The sequence below is a fragment of the Lycorma delicatula genome, chromosome 4 (assembly GCF_047948215.1).
Source record: "Lycorma delicatula isolate Av1 chromosome 4, ASM4794821v1, whole genome shotgun sequence".
Lineage (NCBI taxonomy): Eukaryota > Metazoa > Arthropoda > Insecta > Hemiptera > Fulgoridae > Lycorma > Lycorma delicatula.
Genome location: NC_134458.1, coordinates 13,522,003 through 13,547,050, shown reverse-complemented (window position 1 = coordinate 13,547,050; position 25,048 = coordinate 13,522,003). Strand labels below are relative to the sequence as shown.

Here is a 25,048-nt window from a genome sequence, read left to right as displayed (position 1 = left end):
GCGCTGTATACGCTGATCTTCCACCTTCAGTGTTATTGGCGCCACCCTTCTTTTACCTGTTAACATTATATACTCGCATTTATTAGGAGGAAGTCTCAAACCGTGTTCACGCATCCATATGTTCACTATGTCGAGTGCCCTATTGCCTCTTTCCTCGAGCTCATTCTCAGTCCTGCCTCTCACTAATATGGCGAGGTCGTCTGCGTATGTTGAAGCTTTATTGCCTCCGGCAATTGTAGGCCCAGTACTCTGTCATATGCCAGTACCCAAAGCAACGGTCGTAGCACAGACCCTTGTGGATCTCCGCCAAACGTCTGGAATCTTATTCTACCGTTTGCCGTATTCCACTGGTCCGAAAGATATTCTCGTACTTGTCTACGCAGGTATCCATTAATACCCTTTTTCTCAAGAGCAGACATTATTACATTCCAGGGTACCAAGCCAAACGCATTCCGCACATCTTAGGATATGAAAAGAGGCATTCCCCTTGTTCTCCAAGTACCTGGTCTAACAGCCGCCGCCCACCTTACAATTCTCGATATCGCCTGAAGCGTTGAGCAGCCTTTCCAAAAACCAAGCTGGCTCTCTCTAATGCCTGCACCGTCTTTTAGCTCACTGATTATGCGGGAGGCCAGCATTCTTTCTACTACTTTTTCCATATTGTTTATGAGCCTCAAGGTCTGTACTCCACCCTCACATCATTTTTCTTGTTCTTCGGAAAGAAGATGACCCGAGATTCCTTCCATCACCCTGGAAATGTCTTGGTTTCAATCCCATGGTTCGCCACATCAACCATCTCCCAAGGAGCGTGTTCAGCCAATCCCTTCAGTACGGCTGCAGGAATTTCATGCGTGCCAGGACTTCTTTTGTCTCCAATTTGACGAATCGCAGTCGTGACCTCTTCAAGTGTGAGCCTTCTCTCGCAGTCGATGATTTCATCTACTGCTACTTCTTCTATACAGGGAAAACGTTTAGTAATCTGCGCTCCGGCCTGCTTCCTTGTCAGCACAGGCGCGTGCATACCAAATCGCTTCGTCACGATTCGATAGACCTGATCCCAGGGGTCATCATCCAACTCTTTGCACAATTTGCATCAGTGTTCACTCTTGGATTTCTTGATTTCTTTATTTAGTCTCCTTCTGTACTCTATATACCGTTGCGCTGTAGCTTCGTAGGCTTCTTCAGCGATGCGTCTAAGCCTTTGTTTCTGTCTTCGGTTAAATTGAAGCTCACGACTCAGCTGGGCCATCTGGCGCGACCACCAGCTGGCTGTCTTGTATCTCCTGCCCGGATCATTAATTGGGCCATCTGTTGTATAATTTGCAGGATCTCGGGTGTCAGCATGATCTCTGCCGTAATTCTTCGAGTAACTCTTGATACAATCTTCTCCGTTTGCTGCTTAGTCAGCCTTACTACCTGGTTTCTATCTACTGACCTAAACAACGAGATCTCAGTATTGGCCATATCTTCATTAAGTGCACTCCAAGAGCATAAATTATTGTTCCATCTTCCATCTGACTTCGTTAAGTCTAATACTGATGAATGGGCCCTAGCTTCATACGTCGGAGCTCCATCGTTTATACAGTATCATCCTGTGATTATCCGGTCACGTACCCGACGGAACCGAAACAAATATTTGTTCAAGTTTGCGTGGTTGGAGAGTACCTGGGCACCCCTTGCCATTTAAAAACAAAGGAGAGGAATACCATCCCCAAGTTTGTATAAATCTATACAACGACCTTCCCTTAGTCGTGGCGTGCCATTCTTGCTGCCATGCATCCTTCGCAAAGCTGTGAAACCTTCTCCGTAGGCGGGAGATGGGCAACTGAACGAAATTTGGAATCGGTGCATTGTGATCACCATTCCATTTCGGTACATGCCCAGCTGGAAACCACATCCCATAGACCTCGGCCTCCCTGCCTCTTGGCAACTTCCACATGGCCGCCCGAACTTTCACCACTAAATCGATTTGGACAACCTTTCCCAATACAGTGGTAGCCTCGTAGGAGGTTGTTCTAAAAATACCAGTGCATACTATTAAGGTTCTGCGCTAACCACCTCTTAAATTCTGAATAAGGGTGCATATATTGGACATATGCGCCCAAACGGACGCAGCATAAGAGGCCATACTTTCGAAGACACCTCGGTGCACCATGCACAAATGACGGCCTGACAGTCCGTAATCCTTCTGAATAATTTCCCTAAGCTTGTGCATCACACAGACGGCGTCCGCCGCTACTTGCCTAATGTGGTTGTTAAACAGCAACGTCTCATCAAACAAAAAAAACACCAAGGTACTTATGAACTTTAGCTCGGCGGATCACACCGCCTTTATACTTAATTTGGGGGTTACGACTGGTCGATAATTTGTCAACAACCTTGAGAAGTTTTACTTCGACTTGGGCACAGAAATCTTTACATTTTGCATTTCCATACAGACCTCCGCAATCGAAAAAGGCTAGAAGGCCGCCTGCGCCCGGCCTTCTAGCTACGGTAGTGAATTACCACGAACAAACAGGAGGCAGTCATCGGCGAAAGCCTGGGCCGTGACCACTTCTGAAAATGTCAGTCCCAGAAATCCGTCAAATAGCAGGTTCCTTGGCAGGGGACGGAGAACGAAACCCTGCGGGCTTCCTCTGGTGATGGACTTTTTCACAGCCAGGTGCGCACCTTTAAACAGAGCCGTACGGTTAGACCAATAGTCATGTACTACGGCCTGCAGGACTACGGGAAAATTGCGGCGTTACAACTCATAGGGGACAGAACTCCAACACAAGGAAGAAAATGCCTCTGTGTCTATGAGAATTGCCATGTTTACAGTCGGCGCCTTCCACCACGGCAAGAGCTTTTAAAATGCAATCCTCGGTCCCAACCCCTATCCTGAAGCTGTAGTGGAATCGATTTAATATAGAGTTCATATCAATGTATTCCCAGAGCTGTTCCACAGCCAACCTCTCTAGCAACTAGCCTATAACCTGCAAAAGGCTGATGGGCCGATAACTGCCGACCTCACACGGATCCTTTCCCGGTATTAAGAGCACCCTCACCAAAGGCACCTTCCAACTAGTCGGAAAGGAACCCCAGCTAAGACACCCCGAGAACAGCCTGCCAAGCTTATGGCTCTCTTATGACATGCAGCAGATGATAGAAAATATACGGGTCATGTTGGTCAATACCCGGTGCCTTCCCCAGTGCCATTCGATAAACCACTCCGCCTTTATCCACGGAATCCACAGCCTGCACGCCATGGAATGGTATCTCACCCGCCCTGACGCCGACTTCTGCCTCACCCTCTGGAGCATCTGGAAACAGAGTATCCAGGAACATCTGGTAGCCTTGACTTTCTAGCTCGATTACTATGATTTCCTAGCCACGGTTAACAGGTTGCCAGGCCAATTTTACACTTACAACATATATCACAACATGTCCTTCCATGTCCGTGCACCAGCCAACCCTGGCTGCGACATATCCGTTGGACTAAGATGTTACTAGCAGGTCAGTTCCTCGCGCCCTTGCCAACTCTCACTAAATCATGGAAGAGCGACCTCCTATTTGCAATCGAGAGTATCAATCTACTCATTTTTGGGTGGTGTGCACATCATGTCCCGGGTGTAGTGATCTCCTTTTCCACAATTTTAACATCTACTAGGCTATTGATATGCTGAAATCTGGTGACCCTTGCCTCTACAATTGTAATAAAGGTCTGATCAAAAGTTGTTTGTTTGAATCGAGTCCCCATCATAGTTTCGCGAGGCCAGTAAATCATTCTGATCCTCTGACAGGTTCGGGGAGCATTTCTCTCCGACCTCGCCGGTGGTCTACATTAAGAACTTTTAGCTTTGCTTCTCGAGCAGGTTGTGTGAGAACGGACGGTCTTGCTCGAGAGAGAAATTGCGAACGCTCACATAGTATTGTGATAGGTGATAGATTTATTTGGGCTGTTAACAGAGTGCCTAGCGTTACAGTAAGTGCTTTGATTTTTAAACGGCTATGAAGCAGTCCGGAGAAGGTTGCTTGGACGACTTGATCGGTTTGGTCAAGGACTTGGTGTCCGGTGAACCCTTCAAGACAAGAAGGTTGATCGGCAGATCGCCGCCGAGACCCCAGTCCACCGAAAAGAAGGTCTCGGAGGTCTCCACGAGGGTAGTGAAGCATCCTTGTGCACCGGCTACTTGCACAAAAACTCCTGCCGAAGCCTCAGCGTCGAACTGTACGAGGAAGAGCTCGGTCGGAACCGTGGAGGGAGAGCTACTCTGTGGAGGGCGCAACCAGTCTGAAGGGCGCCTCCTCACGAAGTCGAAGGTAGTGAAAGACAGTGGAGCGGTTATCGGCCCTATGCCAGAGGTCTCTAGAGCGAAGCCTTTTATACGGAGGTCTAGCTCTCGGGCTGATGGTTTGGGGAGGATCGAGGAGATGCGGTCTGAATTGACTAAATTCTCCTCAAAGTAGGAGTCTTTGATTTGGGTGGAGTGTCGGCAGATAGTCGATTCCTACTTGTCCGAGTGTAGTTTGATGGTTGCTGAGCTGGTTTTGAAGTGCGAACGCCTCCAGTGCGCCAACCAGTCCCATGATACGGTTGTGTCAAGGCTCTCGAGAAAAGTTGACCAGGTGGTGGAGGGAGTCAGGGGTTTCACGCCGGTGACGGGTGAAGCTCTTGGCGAGCTTCATAAAACTATTTTGGAGGAGAAAGTTAAGAAGCCTATCTCCTTTGTCGCGGTAACTGCCGCTCCTGGGCCTAAGCGGTCTAGTCCACCTCTGCTAATCCAGGATCCGGGTGTCAAAAATAACAGGGCCACTGTCAAGTTGGTCCCAATTACATCTGGTCTGGAGGTTTCGTCATCAATGACTGAGCTAACCCTGAAAAAGGTCTTGGACCCGAGGAAAGAAAGGTTCCAGATTTCACGAAAACAAGTGACAATGGTTTCGTGCGGGAGGTTATAAATGAGCAGCAGGCGAAGTCGCTTGTGGAAGCCGACGTTCTTATAAAAAACTGGCTGAAGGCTCAGTTGCTGGCCGAGCGGAGACCGCAAATGTTAGTCTACGATTTGCCGAGAGCATGAGGGTAGAGGAGGCCGAAATTCTGCGGGCCATACACAGTTGAAATCCTGTATTAAATATGGCTGTCGAGAACTTCCTCAAGGGGACTAGGGTGATCCGGCAGTTGGGGCGGAAAGAGGTCCAAAAGAGCCTCTGGATAATTGAGACCTTGCCAAAGATCCGGCAGGTCTTGGTGGCCGGTGGTCGGCTGTTCCTTGAGTGGACCTCTTGCTGGGTCGTCGACCATACACAAGTACCTTGGTAGTTCAGATGTCAATGCATTGGTCACACCTTTTTTCTCCCCTCCTCCCCTGGGTCAGATCCCAGGGGATCTGTCTCCTTCCAAGTTGAAGGAGACAACACTAAACATGGCTAAAACGGTAAGCAACATTTTTTTCACATGTCTCATTACTTTATTGTGGCACCTCGTATGCCCGGCAGTTCACCCATCCTATTTGAATTCTATCTTCAACAAGCCTGCAGGCAGCCTTGTACATGGTTATTACAGTTATATTCTGGGTCTCTGCAAATTTCTCATAGACGAGATCTTAAATTCTTCGTTGATACCTACTCTCGCAGTGATCGCAGCCAAGATCTCTGCCTCAGTCGTGTCGTACTCCACATCCCTGATATGTACAACACTGCGCCTTCCCGCTCTTGTACGCAGATCAACTTGTAAATCCGCCCCCTTATCTCGCAGATTATTCGTAAATTCTGCAGCTTTCTGAGCTCCTTGAATTCGCACGTGGAGCTCATCATTCCTGCCTTTTCTTAACGAGATTATTTCTTTTGCATCGTCACTGCTGACGGCGGATTTCATTGTCTTGAGTCGGTCCGAATAGGGTTTTCCCGCTGCTTTAATTACAACAGCACGACTGTCAACTGCAGGTGGTGTTGCTTTTTTGGTGTGAACTTGGCCAGTCCTACTCTGTATGGTTCTGCCTTCCGTTGGGAGCGTCAATACCTTAACTGCTTCCTCCTCGTCTCTCCGCAGGTAGGAAATCAGTTTCTTCGTGTAATTTCCTATGTTAGTATTTGGCAGGATGAAAACCAAATTATTAGCCTGGGGGATAATTTTTCTTAGAGCCTTCAATATAACCCCCCATCTTTTCTGTGGCACTCGAGTCGTAATATATTTTATATTTACTGCTTTCAGTATCATTACATTCTCCTAATATTGATTGATCATCTTTGCGGATATCACCTATCTTATACTTAGTACTCATGCCCTCCTTTTCATCCGCTGATCTCATTTTATTTAAATCATTGATACTAAAAGAATCCACCACTTCTAACGGCAATTCAGTTACCAAACTAAGCTTACTCCGTAGACGATTTGGCCACCTTTTGGGCAATAAATCAATTAGTTGCTCATCAGTCAGTTCTCTAGCGAGTACTTGCTCCATTTCATCCTCCACCACCATAGGATCCGTCTGAGTGGCTTGTATGATCGTAGTAAGTGGGGACGAGATCTCAGTTAAGGCGTTCAGCCCGTCATTTATTGCTTTGAGTTCTTGTTCATGTACGCTTATCTTGCAAGACCAGGCCCCATGTGCTGCTTGAGTGCCACCATAGTCAAGCCCAACTGATAAATCAGGCTGCCGAGTGTGTCCGGCAGCCCTTCTTCTTCTTCAGAAGACCCTGGTCGGGGTCTCTTTTTGCTTTTGCCTTCCATCTTCTTAGTTGATGTCATCTTTTGAGAACTTGAGGTTCCCTACGAAGTTCCCTCGAGTGGGAGTGATCCTCTGCGCCTCATAATATCACTGTTGGACTACGGGGACAAACCCGAGTCCAACAAGTACCCACTCAATAGGGAGCCTCCAAAAATATTTGTTTGGTAAAATGTATTAACCCAAAAATTGTCAAATTTTTGGGGGGGGGTCAGGGGGTAGGAAAATTTTTGGAACGGATTTGGGTCTGGGTCTGGTGGATATGGGATGAGAGGTTCAAAAGTTATTAGAGATAAAGCAATTCCCTAATAACTCTACTCTGAAAAATTTTCAAAGTCCTTGTTTACTTGTATTTTCTCACTTGCATGAGCCTGCACAAAGACTTAGAATAATTCACTAAAAATTAGTCAATTCTAACCTCAATTTACAATATAATAAATACTAAAAGAAGCAGTTCTTACACCAAAAGCATTGGTCACACCTCTCTCCACTATAGAGCACAGTTGGAGATATGTGGTCATTGCACCCTTACTGGGCACAGAGCAGCTAACTACCATAATAAGACCGCACCTGCAAGTACGCTCCTTGTGCCTTGGTAAAAGGCTTTGATGCCGGACACCGGGTCAACCGGAAGTTTGATGCCGGGACACCGGGGGGCAAACAGTGTAAGTTGCACGACATATCCTGGGCAAAGATCGTGCATAATACGGCGTATAGCGACGCCTGAATTGGAGAAAGCTTTCTAGGACAGTCGCCACCATATCGAACGCTTTCACCTAGATCAGTTAAACCTGCATCATTCCCGGACGGCCACCAATGAAGCCATGAGGACCCTTGAGGAATATGATCTCGAGGTCCTCTTTCTTCATGAGCCGTACACAGTCGGGGATAGGATGGTCGGCTTCACGAAGTTAATATAATTCACTCTCGTAGGGCATGGCCGCTCTCTGCGATCGTAGTCGGCTCGGATGCCCCAGTTTTCTGATGAGCAATTAACCGTCTTGTGAATCACGAGGGTACGCTCGATGTCGTACTAGTGTCGGGATACTACCAGCTTTAATGGAGTATCGATGACTTGCTGGCGAAGTTGGAACGGATTCTGGACAGTCTCTCGTGCACCAAAGTGCTGGTTGCTCTGGATGCTAACGCCAAGACTTCCGCCTAGGGTTCACCACTCACTGACCTCAGAGGCGCTGGTCTCACACAGTTCGTAGAATCCAGGACTCTACTTGCTTAACGAGGCAGAACAACCGCCGAATTTATCTTGCGAACTGGGGGAAAGTTACTTCGACGTCACCTTGGTGACGGGCGATTTGCTTAGGCATAGAACTAGTTGGACTGTCTGAACCGAGGCTAGTGTGAGTGATCATAGGCTTATAACCTGTGATTTCGCTTATGAAGGCGTCAATGAGCTCCAGATTCAGGTCGCTATAAGCTAAGGGGCCTGGATCAGGACAGGCTGCGGCGCGAGTGTTTGGCTGCTTTACAGGATTTGGAATGACGCATGGAGCACAAGGAGAAGGTGGAATTAATGCCCGAACAACTCGTCCCGGCCATCAAGACTGGCAGCGATAAGGTCCTACGGCGGCCTAGGCCCATGGACGGACCCTTGGGTAGTAGCCAGTCCGCTGATCTGCAAGTGCATGGAGCCGTCATGACCTCCGCTTTCGAGGAGCCGTCTGTTAGTGGCAGGTGGAGGCCGGGGAAAACGTGGTGGTCCTCTGACCTGAGCGTGCTGCTCGCAAGAGATCCACGCGTAGAAAATACCGCGTCGCCGTTTAACTGTGATTATATTTGACGCATGCGCGCTGAGAGTCTGCGGATCCACCGTCGTGCCCGTAGTTACTACGTTCGTACAATCAAGGTAGCCAAACTCAAATTATTGCAAGACTTTTTGTGCAAGTTGCAACGATATCCCTGGCAGCTCGCCAAGTCATGTTTCCGGCCAAGGCCATTGCACGTGCTGTACAGTGTTTGATGCGGGTTTGGTGGTCGATACAGCACGGTAAAATCTGTGGCGACTTACCAGGCGTTCCTGTTTCTGTTTCCAGATGTTCCGGAGGGTGAAGCAGAAGTCGGCGTCAGGGCGGGTGAGACACCATTCCCTTGCTTATGGGCTGTAGATCTCGTGGATATAGCCGAGTGGTTTCTGTAATGACACTGACAAAGGCACCGGAGATTGACCAGCCTGACTCGGATATATTCTATCATATGCTGCTTGTCATAAGAGAACCGCTTGGCAGGCTGTTCTCGAGTTGCCTTATCTGGGGTTGCTTTTCGTCTTGTTGGAAGGTGGCTTTGGTAAGGGTGCTCCTAAAATCACAAAAGGATCCAAATGAGGTCGGCGGTTATCGGCCCATCAGTCTCTTGCCGGTAATCGGCAAGTTACTTGAAAGGCTGGTTGTGGAACCGCTCTGGGAAAACATTGATATGAACTCTCTTCTAAATCGAGGACAATACAGCTTCAGGATAGGGGTTGGCACCAAGGATTGCATCTTAAATGCTCTTGCCGAGGTGGAAAGCGCCAACTGTAGATATGTTTTGGCAGTTTTTATTGATACAGAGGCATTTTCTTCCTTGTATTGGAGTTCTGTCCTCTATGTATTGTAATGGCGCAGTGTTCCCGTAGCCCTGCAGGCTGTAGTATGTGACTATTTGTATAACTCTACGGCTTTGTCTAAAGATGCGCACCTTGTTGTGGAAAAATCTGCCACCAGGGGAAGCCTGCAGGTTTCCGTTCTCGGTCCGTTGCGGTGGAACCTGGTATTCTGCGAAAGAGTCTCCTTTTGGAGGAACGAGATCCTTTTCAATTACTCATCAACCTAGTTAATTTTGATATTACTGTTTCTGCTCTTTCAGTGATCTTCTGGACATGCAGATTGAACAGGCCGCTCTCTTCTAACCACACACCGAGGTACTTTACGCACCCCGACGTGTGTATTCTGGTGCCATCTACATATACCTGCATTCTCTAATTCTTTTTTAACCAACAATGGCCTCCATTGAAGTCTTTTTCGGTGCTACAGAAGCCCTAAGCCCTAAGCCATCCACTTATCACCTGAACAGCGCCGTTGGCCTGCTCCACCACTTACTCCTCGCTTCTTTCTCGCAACCAGGAGGACAAGGTCATCTGCTTATGCGATTAATTCTAAGTTCCTCTCAAGAGCCTGTTTCAGCAGGCTCTTGAGGTTCCACAGGTGCATTCCAAGGACCGATCCCTGTGGAACTCCGCCATAAATGTTCAATCACTCGCAGCCATCTTCCCTACCAATAGTCAGTCGCCCGTTATGCAAGTAGTTTTGTATTACGCCCACAATATATTCGCTGACGTTCTTTTCGCGAAGAATAGTAATTATTACATCCCATGGAACACTTCCAAAGACATTTTTGACATCAAGGAGGATCACAAGTGGAATCCTTCTCCGACGCCATGTGCCCGCACCCCAGTCTCTGGCCTATCCTATTACGTGATGAAGAGCATCTACTGTTGATTTGCCCCTAACGAAACTATATTGGTTAGGGACCAACCCTCCTCTATCGTTTAGGTCCATCAGCACCCTGTCCGCAATAAGGCGTCCATACAATTTTCCTGTAGAGTTAAGCAGACAAATGAATCTGTAATTGGCACTTCCCACACCTGTATTACTCTTTCTTGGGATTAGCATTAGCTTGGCATCTTCCCTGCTGTCCAGGAAACGGCATTCCTCGATCGCATTGTTAAAGGCCTCCAGGATGGGCCAGGGGTGCCTGTCAACTAGATTTTAATTATGGAACCCAGTATAAGATTCTTTCCAGGGCTTTTCTTTGTGCTTATTTTTAGGGCTGCATCTTTCAGTTCCGCAATTGTGAATCTATTGGAATGATTGTATTTTATGTCAATCCAGTCTAGTTCAACCATCTGGAACAACTCTAATATGGCTCTTTGTACTTTTCCTCGAGCGAAAGGAGGAATTGGTCGGCCAAATCTATCCATGACCAATTTATATACCTTACCCCGTGGATGTTCATTTAAATCTTCCAGGAGTGCTTCCCAAACTTTCAATTTGGCAGCCTTGATCGCAGGGGTAAGTGTTTTACGAGCCCTGCAATACTCAGCTCAGAGCCATGCTCGTCCAAGGTACGCCTGTTAGCCCTCTGTAGTTTACATCTAGCGGTTAAGTTGCAGCTCTCAAGTCAGCACTGGTCTGCAACCACCAATAGGTCCTTCGCTTTCCAGGCACCATAAGCCTCCTCATCAAACAACATTCCTCACCAAGAACCTCCATCAATACTTTGGCTGTAACACACATTGAAGGGTCAATCCCACTGACAACCCTGTCTACCACACCCTCTGCCTGATAATCTGTAAATCTCCAGTGTGGCACAGTGTGGCTCCACACCCAGACCTCCCACACCCGACCAAGAGGACGATCGAGTGATGGTCACTAGCATACTCCTCATCTAAAATCTTCCAATCCTGTATTAGACCTGCTGTCCTTTCTGAGGCAATTGTAAGGTTGACTACCGAGCCACGCCCCTTACCAATATATGTAGGCCGTGATCTAGTATTTAGGACCACATGGCCCATGGAACTCAGCACATGTGCAAGTATGTAGCTCCTACCCATTGATCTCAATCTTCCTAGTTCCATGGATTCAGTGTTGAAGTCACCCATATGTATAACGGGCATTCTAGCTTGTCTTAACTCAGCTACTAGTTCTGCAATGAATTCAGAAAAACTTTCCCTATCAGAATTAGGCGAGATATATGCATTGATGTGTAAACTCAGAAAGCTCAACAGAAACAAACCCATCTCTTCATATTACTCCAGAGATAGGGAATCTGCCAGATGCATTAAAGAAGGAAGGAAAATGTATCTCTACAAATCGATGATTCCTCAATACTATGCACAGCTACCATTCTATTTTTAGTTTCAAATTAACAACACAAACTACCCTGGTGATCCATGGATCTAACAAGCTAGAGATACTCATTGTACAAACAACAATGATGTAGCAGCTGCCTACAGATCTTGAATCAAGATAGCTGGGTTAGATATGTGGAAACTTACAGAATATTTTATGAATCAATCAATTTACTGATGAATAATTATGAAAATATTTTACAAAATAGATTTTCATTTTAGAATATGCAAAAATTTGCTGAAATTTAAAAAATGTTCAAATTAAAATATGTAGCTTGTATATAAGCTGTAGTTTTAAAATAAAAAATTTGTAGGACAGTTTATTTATAAAATATGATTACTTTTTTTGCATTTTTGTTATCTAAAAGAAAATGTGAAAGAATGTTATTCAATATGCTAACTTGTTTTTAATAACTTCTGTTCTTAAATTATGCAGTTTGATTATTAAAAAAAAGTCTGAAGTGTCAGGTAAGGGAAAAGAATAATGATGAAGAGGTAAAAATTGCTGAAAGTACACCTGTTTCAAGTGTTTCAGATTGATTAAGGCAAGTGTACTTGAAAAGCAGTTTCTGTGTAGTGAAGAGTCTAGATCTGTCAATTAAAAGAGGTTGTAATGTAATACTTATATTCATTTTCTTATCGGTTTTTATTCAGTTATATTTAATAATTCTACGTAATAAAACTTAACATTTTATATTAAGTTAAAGTACACTCTAAATATATCAACTTTAATTGTACAGTTAAATACATAATAAAGTAAGTGCATGTGGTAATTAAACATTAACTTACAGCAAATGAATATAGTCACATATTTACAATTATGCTTTGTAGAAATTACTGTTATGGTGACCAACTCAAGTTGGCCAACATGGGGATCTCTAAAAGTGAAAGAAATAGAGAAAACTTTAGTTGTGAAACCTTCGCAATTCTTTATCTGATTTAAAAATACACTATATCTGGAAAAAATTCATCCCCATTCTTCAATATGCCTGCCAACTTAAATTTTTTCAACCCCCCCCCCCCCCCCCCACTTTTTATTGTATTTTCAGGTAGAACACAAAATTAAAAGTTGTTCTCTTAAACTGAATATGTTTTCATAAACCTAACCATCTTAGATCTATGGCAAATGAGATTTAGACTGTCCCATCATTTGCTTAATTGTCTAAAAATCTTTTTAAATATTAGTTCCTTCAATTAGACTAAAAATAAAAATTGTTTTATGGATTAGTAGACAAATAAACCAAGTATTAAAAATATAAAAAGTATGTTATTAGCTTCAGTATGTTATGTAGCTTTAGTTCATTGTAATAAAGATATGGTAATTAATGTGTAAGGTAAGGGAACTGTTATTATGTAGTATTTAAATATGATTAATTGTTATTGCATTTTTGAGCTCCTCAACTTTACATCTAGTGTTTAACATTAACAGTAATGATGTTAACAAATGCTCCTTGCTCTTAATTTTTCATTGTTTTATAAGTCAGAATTTATAACTTCTAACTTATTAGCTTCATTTTCATTTATATATATATATATATATATATATTAAATGAAAATTATATATACATAAATATATATTATTTTATTGAAATTAATCTTTTTAAGATTCATATTATTCCTCTATAGTGTTAAATTATATTTTTAACTTTCTTATAATATAAACCACCTAGTACAGAATATTAAGATAAGATATGTTACCTTAATTTTATTACCTTAAATTAATCGGTTTCTATTAATAAAATTTATATATACATACACATGTATATTTATATGAAATTTATATAGATGCAATCACTAGATCATATTTACAGTTGTAACTTGGGACCTAGTCTCACCACAGGTGACCGACTCCTTGTCAGTCAATCATGAAAGGTCTTGTAAGGAATACTCCACCAACTGAACCAAGCAACACCAGAGTTCAGAGAAGAAAGCATTCAGATACCATGGACTGCCACTTAAAAGATAACATGCAATCGGAAGCATTGGAATGCCCCAACACTATACACACTAACAAGAAAAATACAAAGTCCAAAATCAAACTGAACCAAATCACCCACATTTCCACACACCAAGTAAACTTGCTCATGCAGATGGATGAACTAAAAGTAATAACTGCCTAATGGACCAACACAAAATTCTCATCATGTGTCTGCAGGAAATGAGAAACACTAACCAAGATGCCATGGAATCTCAAAGATATAGGCTGTATTAAGGTTATCGCCGAATGGCTTCGACATGGCACCTTATAACCTTATGGTAACCCTGAGAAAGGCTGTTGTTGTCGTTATCAATTGGCTTCGATGGTTCGTTGTAATTTATAATCTTATGATACCCCTGACAAGGGCCGTTTTTTTACATTAGCTCTGAGAAGAGCTGTTGGATCCAGAAGCTGGTCTCCGGCGAAGTCGACCTGGCTGTAGTCGGGGAGTTGCGGCTCGTCCATTGAAATCAGACCGGGCTTCCTCTCAGCGGCAGTTGGATCCCCACTATGGCGTGTGGTAGTGGTGACCCCCAGAGCCTCGCAGTTACGGATTGGCGTCGGTCGTCTTTTGCTGAGGCGGTTTTCCTCGAGAGATCCTACGCTGGGCCGGCTCCTGCTGCTGAGTCCGCCAACCAGGGCGATTGAAGCCCAGCGAGCTGAAGCAGGAAGGTAGCTTCCACGTTCAGCGGCTCCCTCAGCAGGTCGGCCAGGCCTGCTGCTCCGGCGGGGATGTTGGTATCCGCTGGGAGGTCCCACGTTGAGGCGGCCAGAGAAATTCTATCTTCTTTCATCTTATTCTTCTTCTACTTCTCCTACTCTTCCTTCAGCTTACTTTTTTTTCTAATTTGTTTCTTTTTTTATTAGTATCAGTTAAATAAAAGCTTTTTTAAAAAATCATTTTTTATATGTAATCAAATATATTTTTGTAATTTTTTTTGTTTTTTTGAATTTTTTTTTATTTCCATTCATATTATCCTTTTGTTTTCATTCATTTGCAGGCTTTCCTATTCAAAAGCTTCAGAGTCGAGTTCTTCACCTTCATGTGTTTGATTACGACAGATTTTCTCGTGATGATTCAATTGGTGAAGTGTTTCTGCCTTTATGTCAGGTGAATTAATTTACATTTATTTAGAATAATGCAGTAGAATATTGTTTATTTATTCATTAGTCATTCAAAATAGACTAAAATTAGGTCCAATTACTGCCATTGACAATAAAAATTATGATTACACCGCCATCAGACTTACAAAATAAAATAAAACAAATATAAAATCTTATTGCAATAAAAACAGACTGTACATATGTAATATAGTACATTCTAAAAGATTTAAACAAAATATAAAATAATTTATAAATAAAGAACAAAAAATACCCAATAAATTATAATTAAAAAAACACTGCAATATCTCTTGAGAGGTCAAGAAGAAAGAAACAAATCTACATACAAACATTTATTAATAATTAAGCTGAAAAGCCAGCATCATGGACATCTGTTACAACTCTGAGAATAAAAAAATTGGCATTAGAATGAGACCAATCATATTACACAATCCCATTATAAAAAATAGAGAACTCATGCAATATTCAATATTTTTAAGATTACTTACTGTAGAGAAATTTAAAAATTTTTCTCTCATACGTTTCTAATAACTAATTGTAAAATATTTTAATTTTTCAAATTTTAGAAAAGAATTAATGCCTGTACATTGTTATTTTAAATTGATGAATTAAATTTGATTTAATTAGGTTATTTTAAATTGATGACTGTTGGAGAATTTCTCTTAACAAGAGGTTTGGTGCACTTCCTGGATAAAAGTTTGTCCATTTTATTAACCTTGTTTGTTGCAATCTGCTACTTTCCAGATCTCCCTGTGTTAAACTTTTGCAGTTTATATTCATAAATTTTCCTTTCAGGAAAAGTTGTAAAATTTTTTCCTGTAATCTAATGCAGCTAAATAACTAGAAGCAGTACACCTCATTCATTTTTAACTAATTTAATGAATTCGATTCTACAATGAAATTGAATAACAAAGTGAAAATTAAAGTAAAATACAAAACAAAATTTCAGTTTTAACTGATGAAAGATTTAGCTAGTGCTGAAAATAATCTTCCTGTACTAGCATTATCGTAATCAGTATTTCCAGACATGCCAGATATCATTGACTATCAACAAGGTACTTTCACTTTACACCCAAGTTCTTTTTAATTGTATTTTTAAAAATTTTGTAAATCAAGTGTTCAGGAGGAAAACTATAATGTTTATCGAAAAGACATTAAGATTAATTATTTTATGGCTTATTGAGAAAATCATAATGCTCTTCAGTAGTAGAAGAATGACCTCAGCCACCAGTTTTGGGTTTGAAAATGAATTAAAATGTAAAGAGTGAAGTGTAGTCACACATGCAAACTAGAAATTGTGGTTAATGTCAAAAATAGATTGTCATCAATAGTGGTGGAGAAACTTTACATTAATAAGTTATCATTACAAACACGAATTCTGCCTAACTTGCTATGCTCACTCATTCAAATATTACAATTATGTTAAATCATAATAATATTATGATTTAATAATATTAAATCATCAAATAATATTATTATGCTTATAGATGAATTCAGATGGAATGGTAGTAGGGTTCACAATTTTTCTGTTGTCAATGCCAGTTATACACATACCACTAGTACATAACTTAAAGTTTAAATGTTTTACATCATTAATATTAATATGTTAATATTAATTGATAACAATGTAAAGTAGTCTAGAAATTCATTAGATGGATAAAAACAATAACTAATGTTTAACCAACCAGCACTATTTCAGATGTAAGTTAATATAGATAGTAAGACAACATTACAGATATAATATTAATATTACAGATGTTTACAATACCATTCATGAAATGCCTACAGTAGTCTCAACACTCAATCATGTAATTAGCTTAATCAGTATATGGTGCCTCAGATCATATACCTTGTTACCCATTTTTTCATCATAACTTAACATTAAACATTCATGAAAGTTGTCAGATTTACAACTCATCAACCTCTTGATTCAAGAATATACCATACAGAACAGTTTCATCAAAGTTCCAGTGTATTATTAATAATTTTTCTTTTAATGTCTATCATATAACTAAAATATTTAAGAACTAATTATTTTTTTTAAAGACAAAAGTATAAGAATAAATAATTATGATATATTTCTTGCTGTATTAGTCATTCCTTTGGCTATTGATTTAAATAGAAACGATACCAATTTTCTGTATGAAGGTTTCAAAGAAACTTGTTTTATTAACTAGCTTATTAAAACCATTGAATCTTATTTATGAAATAAAAATTATTTCATGATATATAATTGTACCAAATTCAATTTATGGTTATTAAAACCTTATGATAATTATATTTACTTCTTTTCCATAAAATTATACTGAAATATAATGAGTATTTAATAATATTTAGACCTGAACCACTTTTTTGTTATAAGAAAAAAGTTGAAAAAAAATATTATTTTTGTTGCAATAAGAATGCTTTTTCCCATAACCATTTATTACATTTTTTATACAGTTTTATTTCAAATATATTATGTTTATTTTTTGTATATAGATCACATTTTGTTTATCATTTCTCTTATATAAAAGTTACTTTTGTTTGCTGAAGGGAGGAAAAATTTAGGTTTTTCAAAATTTCTTTGTGCTACCAAAGAAAACAAAACATTATAACTTAAGAGTGATGTAATTTTAATAAACAGGAACTAAACAAGAATACTTTTTAACAGATCTTGAGCAGTTTCTTATAAAAAAGCTAATGGATGTATGGGAAATAAATGAGTCGCTTGGTATTTTAATTTGAAATTAACTCAACAATTAGAGACATAATGCACTGAACCAAGCATAACAACCTCTTTGGCATTTGAATCATATTCTGAATTTGAAAACTTTTCACAGTATTAGTTTTAAACTTTTTCTTGCTTGATTGTATCCAGTTTTAAGATATTCATCACCTGATACTAAATTTGATATTGAAATCACATCTGATTTGCTGCTTTTACATGACATTTTATCCTTTTTATAAATTTTCAAATTGTTAATATTTCTGAATTCGTTACCTACCATGTGGAAGTGAAGTCATTACATTTATCAAAGATTAATAAAAAATCTATTGAAATGCATCATAGCAACAAAATGCAAATAGATTATATTGATCAAACATTATTATACTCACCACTTACATTATTTGTAACGTTTTTCCTCACCAACACCTTCACAGTACATATATACATACATTCATACATTTTAAGTGATTAAAATTTTATTTTTAAATGAATAATAATATTCTTCTTTCTTTAGTCATAAATTATAGAAGATTCAACATTACAAATCAATTTCAATGAATTTTTTATTCCATTTCTTCACTCTTTAGATTTATATTAACTTGGCTTAAAAAAATAGAAGATTTTATTTTAATATTTTGATTTTATTCTTACAATATCTTCAACAAAACCTTTTACTTGCTTTAGTTTTCTTTTAAAATATACCTTTATATTCCGACATAAATATATATTAATGTATATATATATATATATATATATATATATATATATATATATATATATATATATACACAAATAAGCATCTGAAAGTTTTATATTTTTACACTACTCTTTCCTTAACATCCAGCTGTTTTGCATTGGTGACTTGAAAATGAAAAATTGCTATATTTTAAAATTATTATTATTATTATTACTCACTTTCAAATTAATGTAAGAATTTTTCCAAAGGTCTTTAAGAGATAATTATGGACACCTATCTCAGTGGAGTTTCCAGCAGCGACATTATTAGCAATACCTTTTTAAGACAGGTGTCATTAATTTGAACGTGGGAAGTTATTTAATGTTTTAAAGTTACGCTATCACATTTTGTCATGCTATTCAACAAAATTCCAAACCGTTACTAGAAATAAAGCTCAGGATGTCTGTGTTTAACAGACATCCTTCGCTACTTTCTGAGCTGCAAAGACATCCATACTCTAAAAAGAAATTCTCTCAAAAAAATAAAAGTTACTTGTGCAATAAATAAAGTTAATTGTGCAATGAACATTTAAATGGACAGACACACATGTGTCTGTCCATTTAAATGTGTGTGTGTGTGTGTGTGTGTGTGTGTGTGTGTGTGTGTGTGTGTGTGTGCATGTTAATTTTATTCTTATTTCTACTTTCAATGAATCAGAAGAGTACATAAACCTATCATTCATAAATACCAAACAATAATGACAGCTTAATACAGGTTTTTATTTTCAGTACAAAGAACCCACTAATATGTACTATATTTTCACTTCATACACAATGTTACTTCATTCAGATACACATTTACTCTATACTGCTCTAGTGCACAGAAACATGGATCCTATGAGTGAAGTCCATGATTGGTCGAAAATCTTTGAAATGTGGATACTGAGAAAAGTTAAAATCAAAATATGAATTCATTAGGCTCATTACCGAAGGAAAAACAGGGGGATAACAAGACCAGGATGCAGAAAATGTGGCTAATCAAAGAACATAAAAGATTGCACAAACATGGACATCTAAACTTTTCCTGAGGATGCTTCAAAATAAAGAACAATTCACTAGGATCATAGCTGTTCTTTATTAACATAAGAAGAAGATGCATAATTTTCACTTTTGTCAGCTGTTTTCAAGCTGTAATTTTTTTAATTACTTTATTGTTTTATTATTTGCATTACCCAAAATAATTATTAAAAATATTTACTTTTTTAATATTTTAAGTGAATTTTACTTATCTTTTACAGGTGGATTTATCAGAGAAACCATCGTTTTGGAAGGCTTTAAAACCTCCAGCAAAAGATAAATGTGGGGAGTTGTTAACTTCTTTGTGTTACCACCCCAGCAATAGTATTTTAACATTAACTTTACTTAAAGCTCGAAACTTGAAAGCCAAAGACATCAATGGAAAGTCTGGTAAGAGCATTTTTATAACATCAACTTGTACTCTAATTATACAACATCAGTCAATTATGATGATAGTTAAATAAGATGATTTACTTAATTTTAAGTGATTAAAAACTTATAAATTTATTTATGTTATTGTTTCATTTAATTATTATGAAGATGTTTTGTTTGCTGTATGCATGTTTATGTACAGAAATATAAAAATTATTTTTTTTTAAGTCATCACTTTTTTAATTATTCCAATGTTGTAAATTATTTAACAACTAGTAATTAACTAGTATATGTTTTTTAGTTATTAAAAAGCGATATTAATATTCATTCTTATTTAGAGCAGATAAAAAGTATTTCTTATAAACTGACTTCTACCACTGTACTACTTTGAAGAATTTCAACATATTATTGTCCTTTTCATAGGAAATCAAAAGTTGTGATATATAAATCTTTTTGCTTCTTAACTGTTATCAACATTTCTTTTTGAAATAACTGAAAAATTACATTTGAATGTGGCTATATATCAGAAATAATTTAAAACAATTAAAAGACTTTGTTATATGCATATTATCATACTTCTTTAAAGTAACTAAAACAAGTATCATCAAAAATCAGTAGCTGAGTTTAAGTGCTTATTACTTTATATTTAAGCCTTTCTGAGTAATTACTGCAGACAAATAATTTATCACAACGCAAGCTAATACAGATATAACCCAGGGCATTTTTCTTTGCTTACCAAGCATAATAAAACACTTAAAAAAATTATTTTGTATGTTAAAAATGCTTGCATATCTAATGCTGGCAATTATCTAATAATCTTTTTTGTTTTTAAAAGTGTTTAAAACTGTTTTCTATAATGTTTAACATTTATCTATTGTTTTTTTTTAAAACTAATTATCCAAAATGGTTCTTCATAGTGTGGTCCTTGATTTGCTCATTCAGCCCATCTCACATCTTGTATATAATTCAAAAGTATAGTAATTCAAGATTTATCACAGTTCTGTGCCCATAACTGATATAGAATATAACTTATATTTTAAAACTGAATACCTGATAAGATACAATTTTTACAGCTACCATAGAGATAATTATATTTTTTACATGTTTCCAGTGTAAAACTATAAAAAGTAAAAAACAAACCATTCATTCTCTGCATGCATATCTGATATCAACAAAAACCAACAATCAAAAAAGAAAACATACTAAAACATCAGTCGTAAGAAATAAAGTGTATACATAAGCAGTATATTTCCTTCAAAAAAAGAATTTAAAACCTGAATGTTCATTAATCATATGAAAGACAAAATAAATACAGACTGTTTAAATGATACCTAGCATTATTCAGTACAAAAAGAAAAATTGAAATCTGTTGTCATAACCGAGTTGTTTTAATTGATGCTGCTGCAGTTTTAATTGATTCTGCAGAGAAGAGTTAATGAAATATTTTTATGAGTTTATTTATTGATATACTGAATATTTATGTCTTATTAGTGAGAGTTTGTGAGTTTGTACACAATTTTGCAATGTGTGTTGTATAAGTCTTCATCTTTAGTAAGTTACTTTTTTTATAACTTATAATGTTCATTTTATATACTCAATAAACTTATATTATCATTAATGAGTTTAACTAATTTCACTGAACATTAATAATGTACGTTCTACCTTTCACAGATCCATATGTAAAAGTTTGGCTTCAGTTTGGTGAGAAGCGCATTGAAAAGCGTAAAACACCCATTTTTAAATGTACATTGAATCCAGTCTTCAATGAGACATTCAGCTTCAATGTTCCATGGGAAAAAATCAGAGAATGCTCTCTTGATGTAATGGTTATGGACTTTGATAATATCGGTCGAAATGAACTTATTGGTCGTATCCTTCTGGCAGGTATGTAGTTATTTTTAATTTATATATATACAGATATTAATATTTTATTTCTTTACTGGTTTTTTATAGAAAGATAATTAATATTGCTTAAAAATCATGAAGTCTCTCAGTAATAAAATGTATCCCATAACCTTATAAAGTAATAATGAATGAACAGAAAACAACCTGTCAAAATTTAGAAACACATTCACAAAAAAGCAATCATAAAATCAATTAAAATTCGTGGTTTTATCATTGTAGACAAATATAATATTGTTTTGGGTCACAACATATTATTATTAAACCGTAGACCATTACTGATTACCATGGCTAATTACAAAAGGCATACTATTATTTGCAGGTGCTAAAATAATGAAATAAACTACACGTGGAATCTCCAATAACAATTTATAATGTAATAAGATACAACATATCAATGACATTTGTGATAAGTTTTAAAGGTAACATTTACCAGTCAAATACCTGTGTTATATATAAAACTGTAATTTTAAATTAATAAAAACTGATTTTACCAAATGAAATCAGTTTAGATCAAAAGTATCTTAATATACTTGTTGTCAATATCTGTCTAGAGCATATGATAGAGTCAATCAGTTCATAATTACTTTCTTCTCTTCCAACTGTATCTAATGTACCTTTCCCATTTACATTATTATTATCCTGTTACAATTATTTTAAACCAAAGTTTATTAATAATACAGCAGAATACTCAAAATAGCACTAAAATAAAATGTATTTTAACAGTTAATCAGTATTTTCAACAATAATTGTTTTTATTTAAAATTGCAATGATGCTTGTCATCCTCCCTAATACTAGAGCATCAGGGCTGAAGCAAGGCACATCAAAAACATGAAAAGTAGGCTTTTTTAAATCAAGTAATTATTTGTAAAACTATGTAATAAATAACTTAAAACAGACACAGATCACTTGCCTTAAATTAATTGTTTTTCTCTCAGGACAATCGTTAGAAACTAAAGAATTTTTTAAAATGAATAAATGTAATTTATAGTATGTTACACTATTGTTATTATAATTGGAAAATAGACTTACTAACCGTGGGTTAGGGAAAAGCCAGACTGACTAGGTTATTAAAAAACTAACTAGTCTATAATTTCAATATAATAATGATAATAATAATGCCCTGAGGTAGATAAACCCCACATCCAGAACATACCATCTATATTCCATGCCCGAGCGGTAATAGCTGTACATAAGTATAACATGCATACTGGCTAATGGGGCTCCGAGTATTTTCTTCAGAAATGTGATCGTTCATTTAACCTGACTTCCACCTTCAGGTCATTATGCGGACTGGATTTTTCAGTTACCTGCAGATCATGTACATTTGAAAATGGCATCAAGATGTATTCCCAGAACATCTGTTAAACTCAAGAAGCTACTCGTTCCATAGTGAAATGATGAAATAAGTGAAGCGATTAAAAGAAAGAAAAAAGCATGCAACACTTTTAAGAAATGTTCAACATCTGAAAATCAGATTGCCTTTAAAAAAGCACACATATGCCAAAGGACTTGTGACAGATTCAGAAAAACAGTCCTGGCAACAATACATGTCATCTATTGGTGGAAATATGACTGCGGCAGACGTTTGGAAGAAAGTAAAGACCATCTGTGGGTGTACAAATTTTACACCCATAACTTACTTTCAATCTGATAATGAACTAGTGGATTCACCAAATGAAGTGCTGAATTATTAGCCAGTAAATTCAAAGGCACCAGTAGAATGGCTAATTGTGACAAATGTTTTAAAATATAAAAAAAACATAGCTTGAGGGTCATTTCAATTTTGGTATCAAAGTAAATTTTTCATACAATGTACCTTTCAAAATAGGGAAACTTGTGAAAGCATTGGAGAAAACCAGCAATACAGCATCTGGTCCAGACAAAATAAATTATGTCATGAACAGACAGCTACGTCCCACTGCAAAACTTAAATTGCTAGAAATATATAATAAGATGTGATAGGATGGAATGTATTGCAGCAGTGGAAGAAAGCATATATTGTTCCTATTCCAAAAAAAGTAAATATCTGAATGCTCCCGATAGCTACCTCATAATCTCCTTGACATATGCTATAAAAAGTCATTGAAAAATGATAAATAATCAACTCATTTGGATTTTAGAAAGAGAAGGTCTTTTATCCCAATATCAGGTGGATTTCAACATTACCTGCTAATCGATAGTACCTGAATTTGTGCTAATCAATGACACATTGTTGCCAGGATTTTTTTTTTTTTTATCTTGTCATAAGTCTTTTGGCGTAAGCCATGTTTTTTTTAAAGGCAATTAGATTTTCAGATGTTGAATGTTTCTTAAAAGCATTGTATGCATTTTTCTTTCTTTTAATCGCTTCACTTATTTCATCATTCCACCCCGGAATGGCTGGCTTCTTGAGTTTAATGGATGTTCTGGGAATATGTATTGATACTGAGTCAAATATTCAACTACTGACCAAATTATCAATTTAGAAAATACAATTTACAACAGTTTCATCACTAGGAAACATTGTGTCAGGGTCTTCTTTGATCTGCAGAAGGCTTTTGAAGTGACTTGGCATCATGGAATAATGCTTAACTACATGAATGGGGCATTTGCAGCAATCTACTGGTATTACTTGGCAACTACATGAACGATCGTACTTTTCAAGTACAGGTTTATAATAAGTACTTATCAGAAAAAAGATTGGAAAATAGCATACCACAAGGCTCAATCACCATCAAAAAATTGATATTAGTCATTCCAGGAGATATCAGCAAAAGCATTTACATGGATAATCTGGCAGTCACATATGCTAGTAACAATACAATTATGGTAAAGTATAAACTGCAACAAATGATAAATGCCCTTAATGAAGTTGCAAAGAATAACAGATTCAAATTTTCACTAGAGAAAACATGTGTACACTTCTGTAGGAAGAGAACTGCTCACCATAATTCTGTTTTGACCATCCTATTCAGCACAAAGATAATGTACACTGTTTAGATCTGTTATTACATAAATTCCTTACTTGAGGTTTACACATACAGGATTTGAGTGTTAGATGCAAGAAAGCCCTAAACATTATTAAATGTTTATCGAACATCATTTGAGGCTTAGAAAAATCATTACTGTAATTATATAAAGTATTGGTTCAATTGAAGGTTGATTACATATTCATCCACACATTATTGCATATTCATCCACTAGAAAGTCACATCTGAGAAAGTTAGATGTCATACGTAACAACGGGATCAGATATGCCACAAGCGCTTTCCATACAAGCCTGGTGATTAGTTTAATGTCTGAAGCCGGTGTAATGCCTTACACCATAGAAGAGAAATCTTACTATTAAGATATGCTGAAAATATATGGGCCTTTCCTAACCGTATTAACTATAAAAATTTAATAACAATCTTTTGGCTACTTTATTATATGAACACCTTGGTACCTTCTTCAGACCAACCAGAATACAGTATCATGAGTTAGTGACATAACATGGAATTGCTTTACTAATACATTAGCCATTTCTACAAGATAAATACCTCCATGGCTTTACTGACTGTAAGCACAAGATTTAGATCCCTCTTATAGAAAAATAAAATGGCAGACCAATGGTGATCAT

At 37.6% G+C, this 25,048-nt stretch overlaps 1 protein-coding gene across 2 annotated transcripts in view; it reads left to right on the top strand.

Annotated features, from left to right (window-relative positions):
- The window catches only part of Syt7 (Synaptotagmin 7), a 401,588-nt gene that overhangs the window by 337,340 nt on the left and 39,200 nt on the right, over positions 1–25,048 (top strand). For both annotated transcript variants that reach the window (XM_075362357.1, XM_075362356.1), the window contains exons 7-9: positions 14,590–14,699; positions 19,394–19,562; positions 21,216–21,428. In XM_075362357.1, coding sequence (XP_075218472.1) covers positions 14,590–14,699; positions 19,394–19,562; positions 21,216–21,428 — 492 coding nt within the window. The remainder of the gene's footprint in view (positions 1–14,589; positions 14,700–19,393; positions 19,563–21,215; positions 21,429–25,048) is intronic.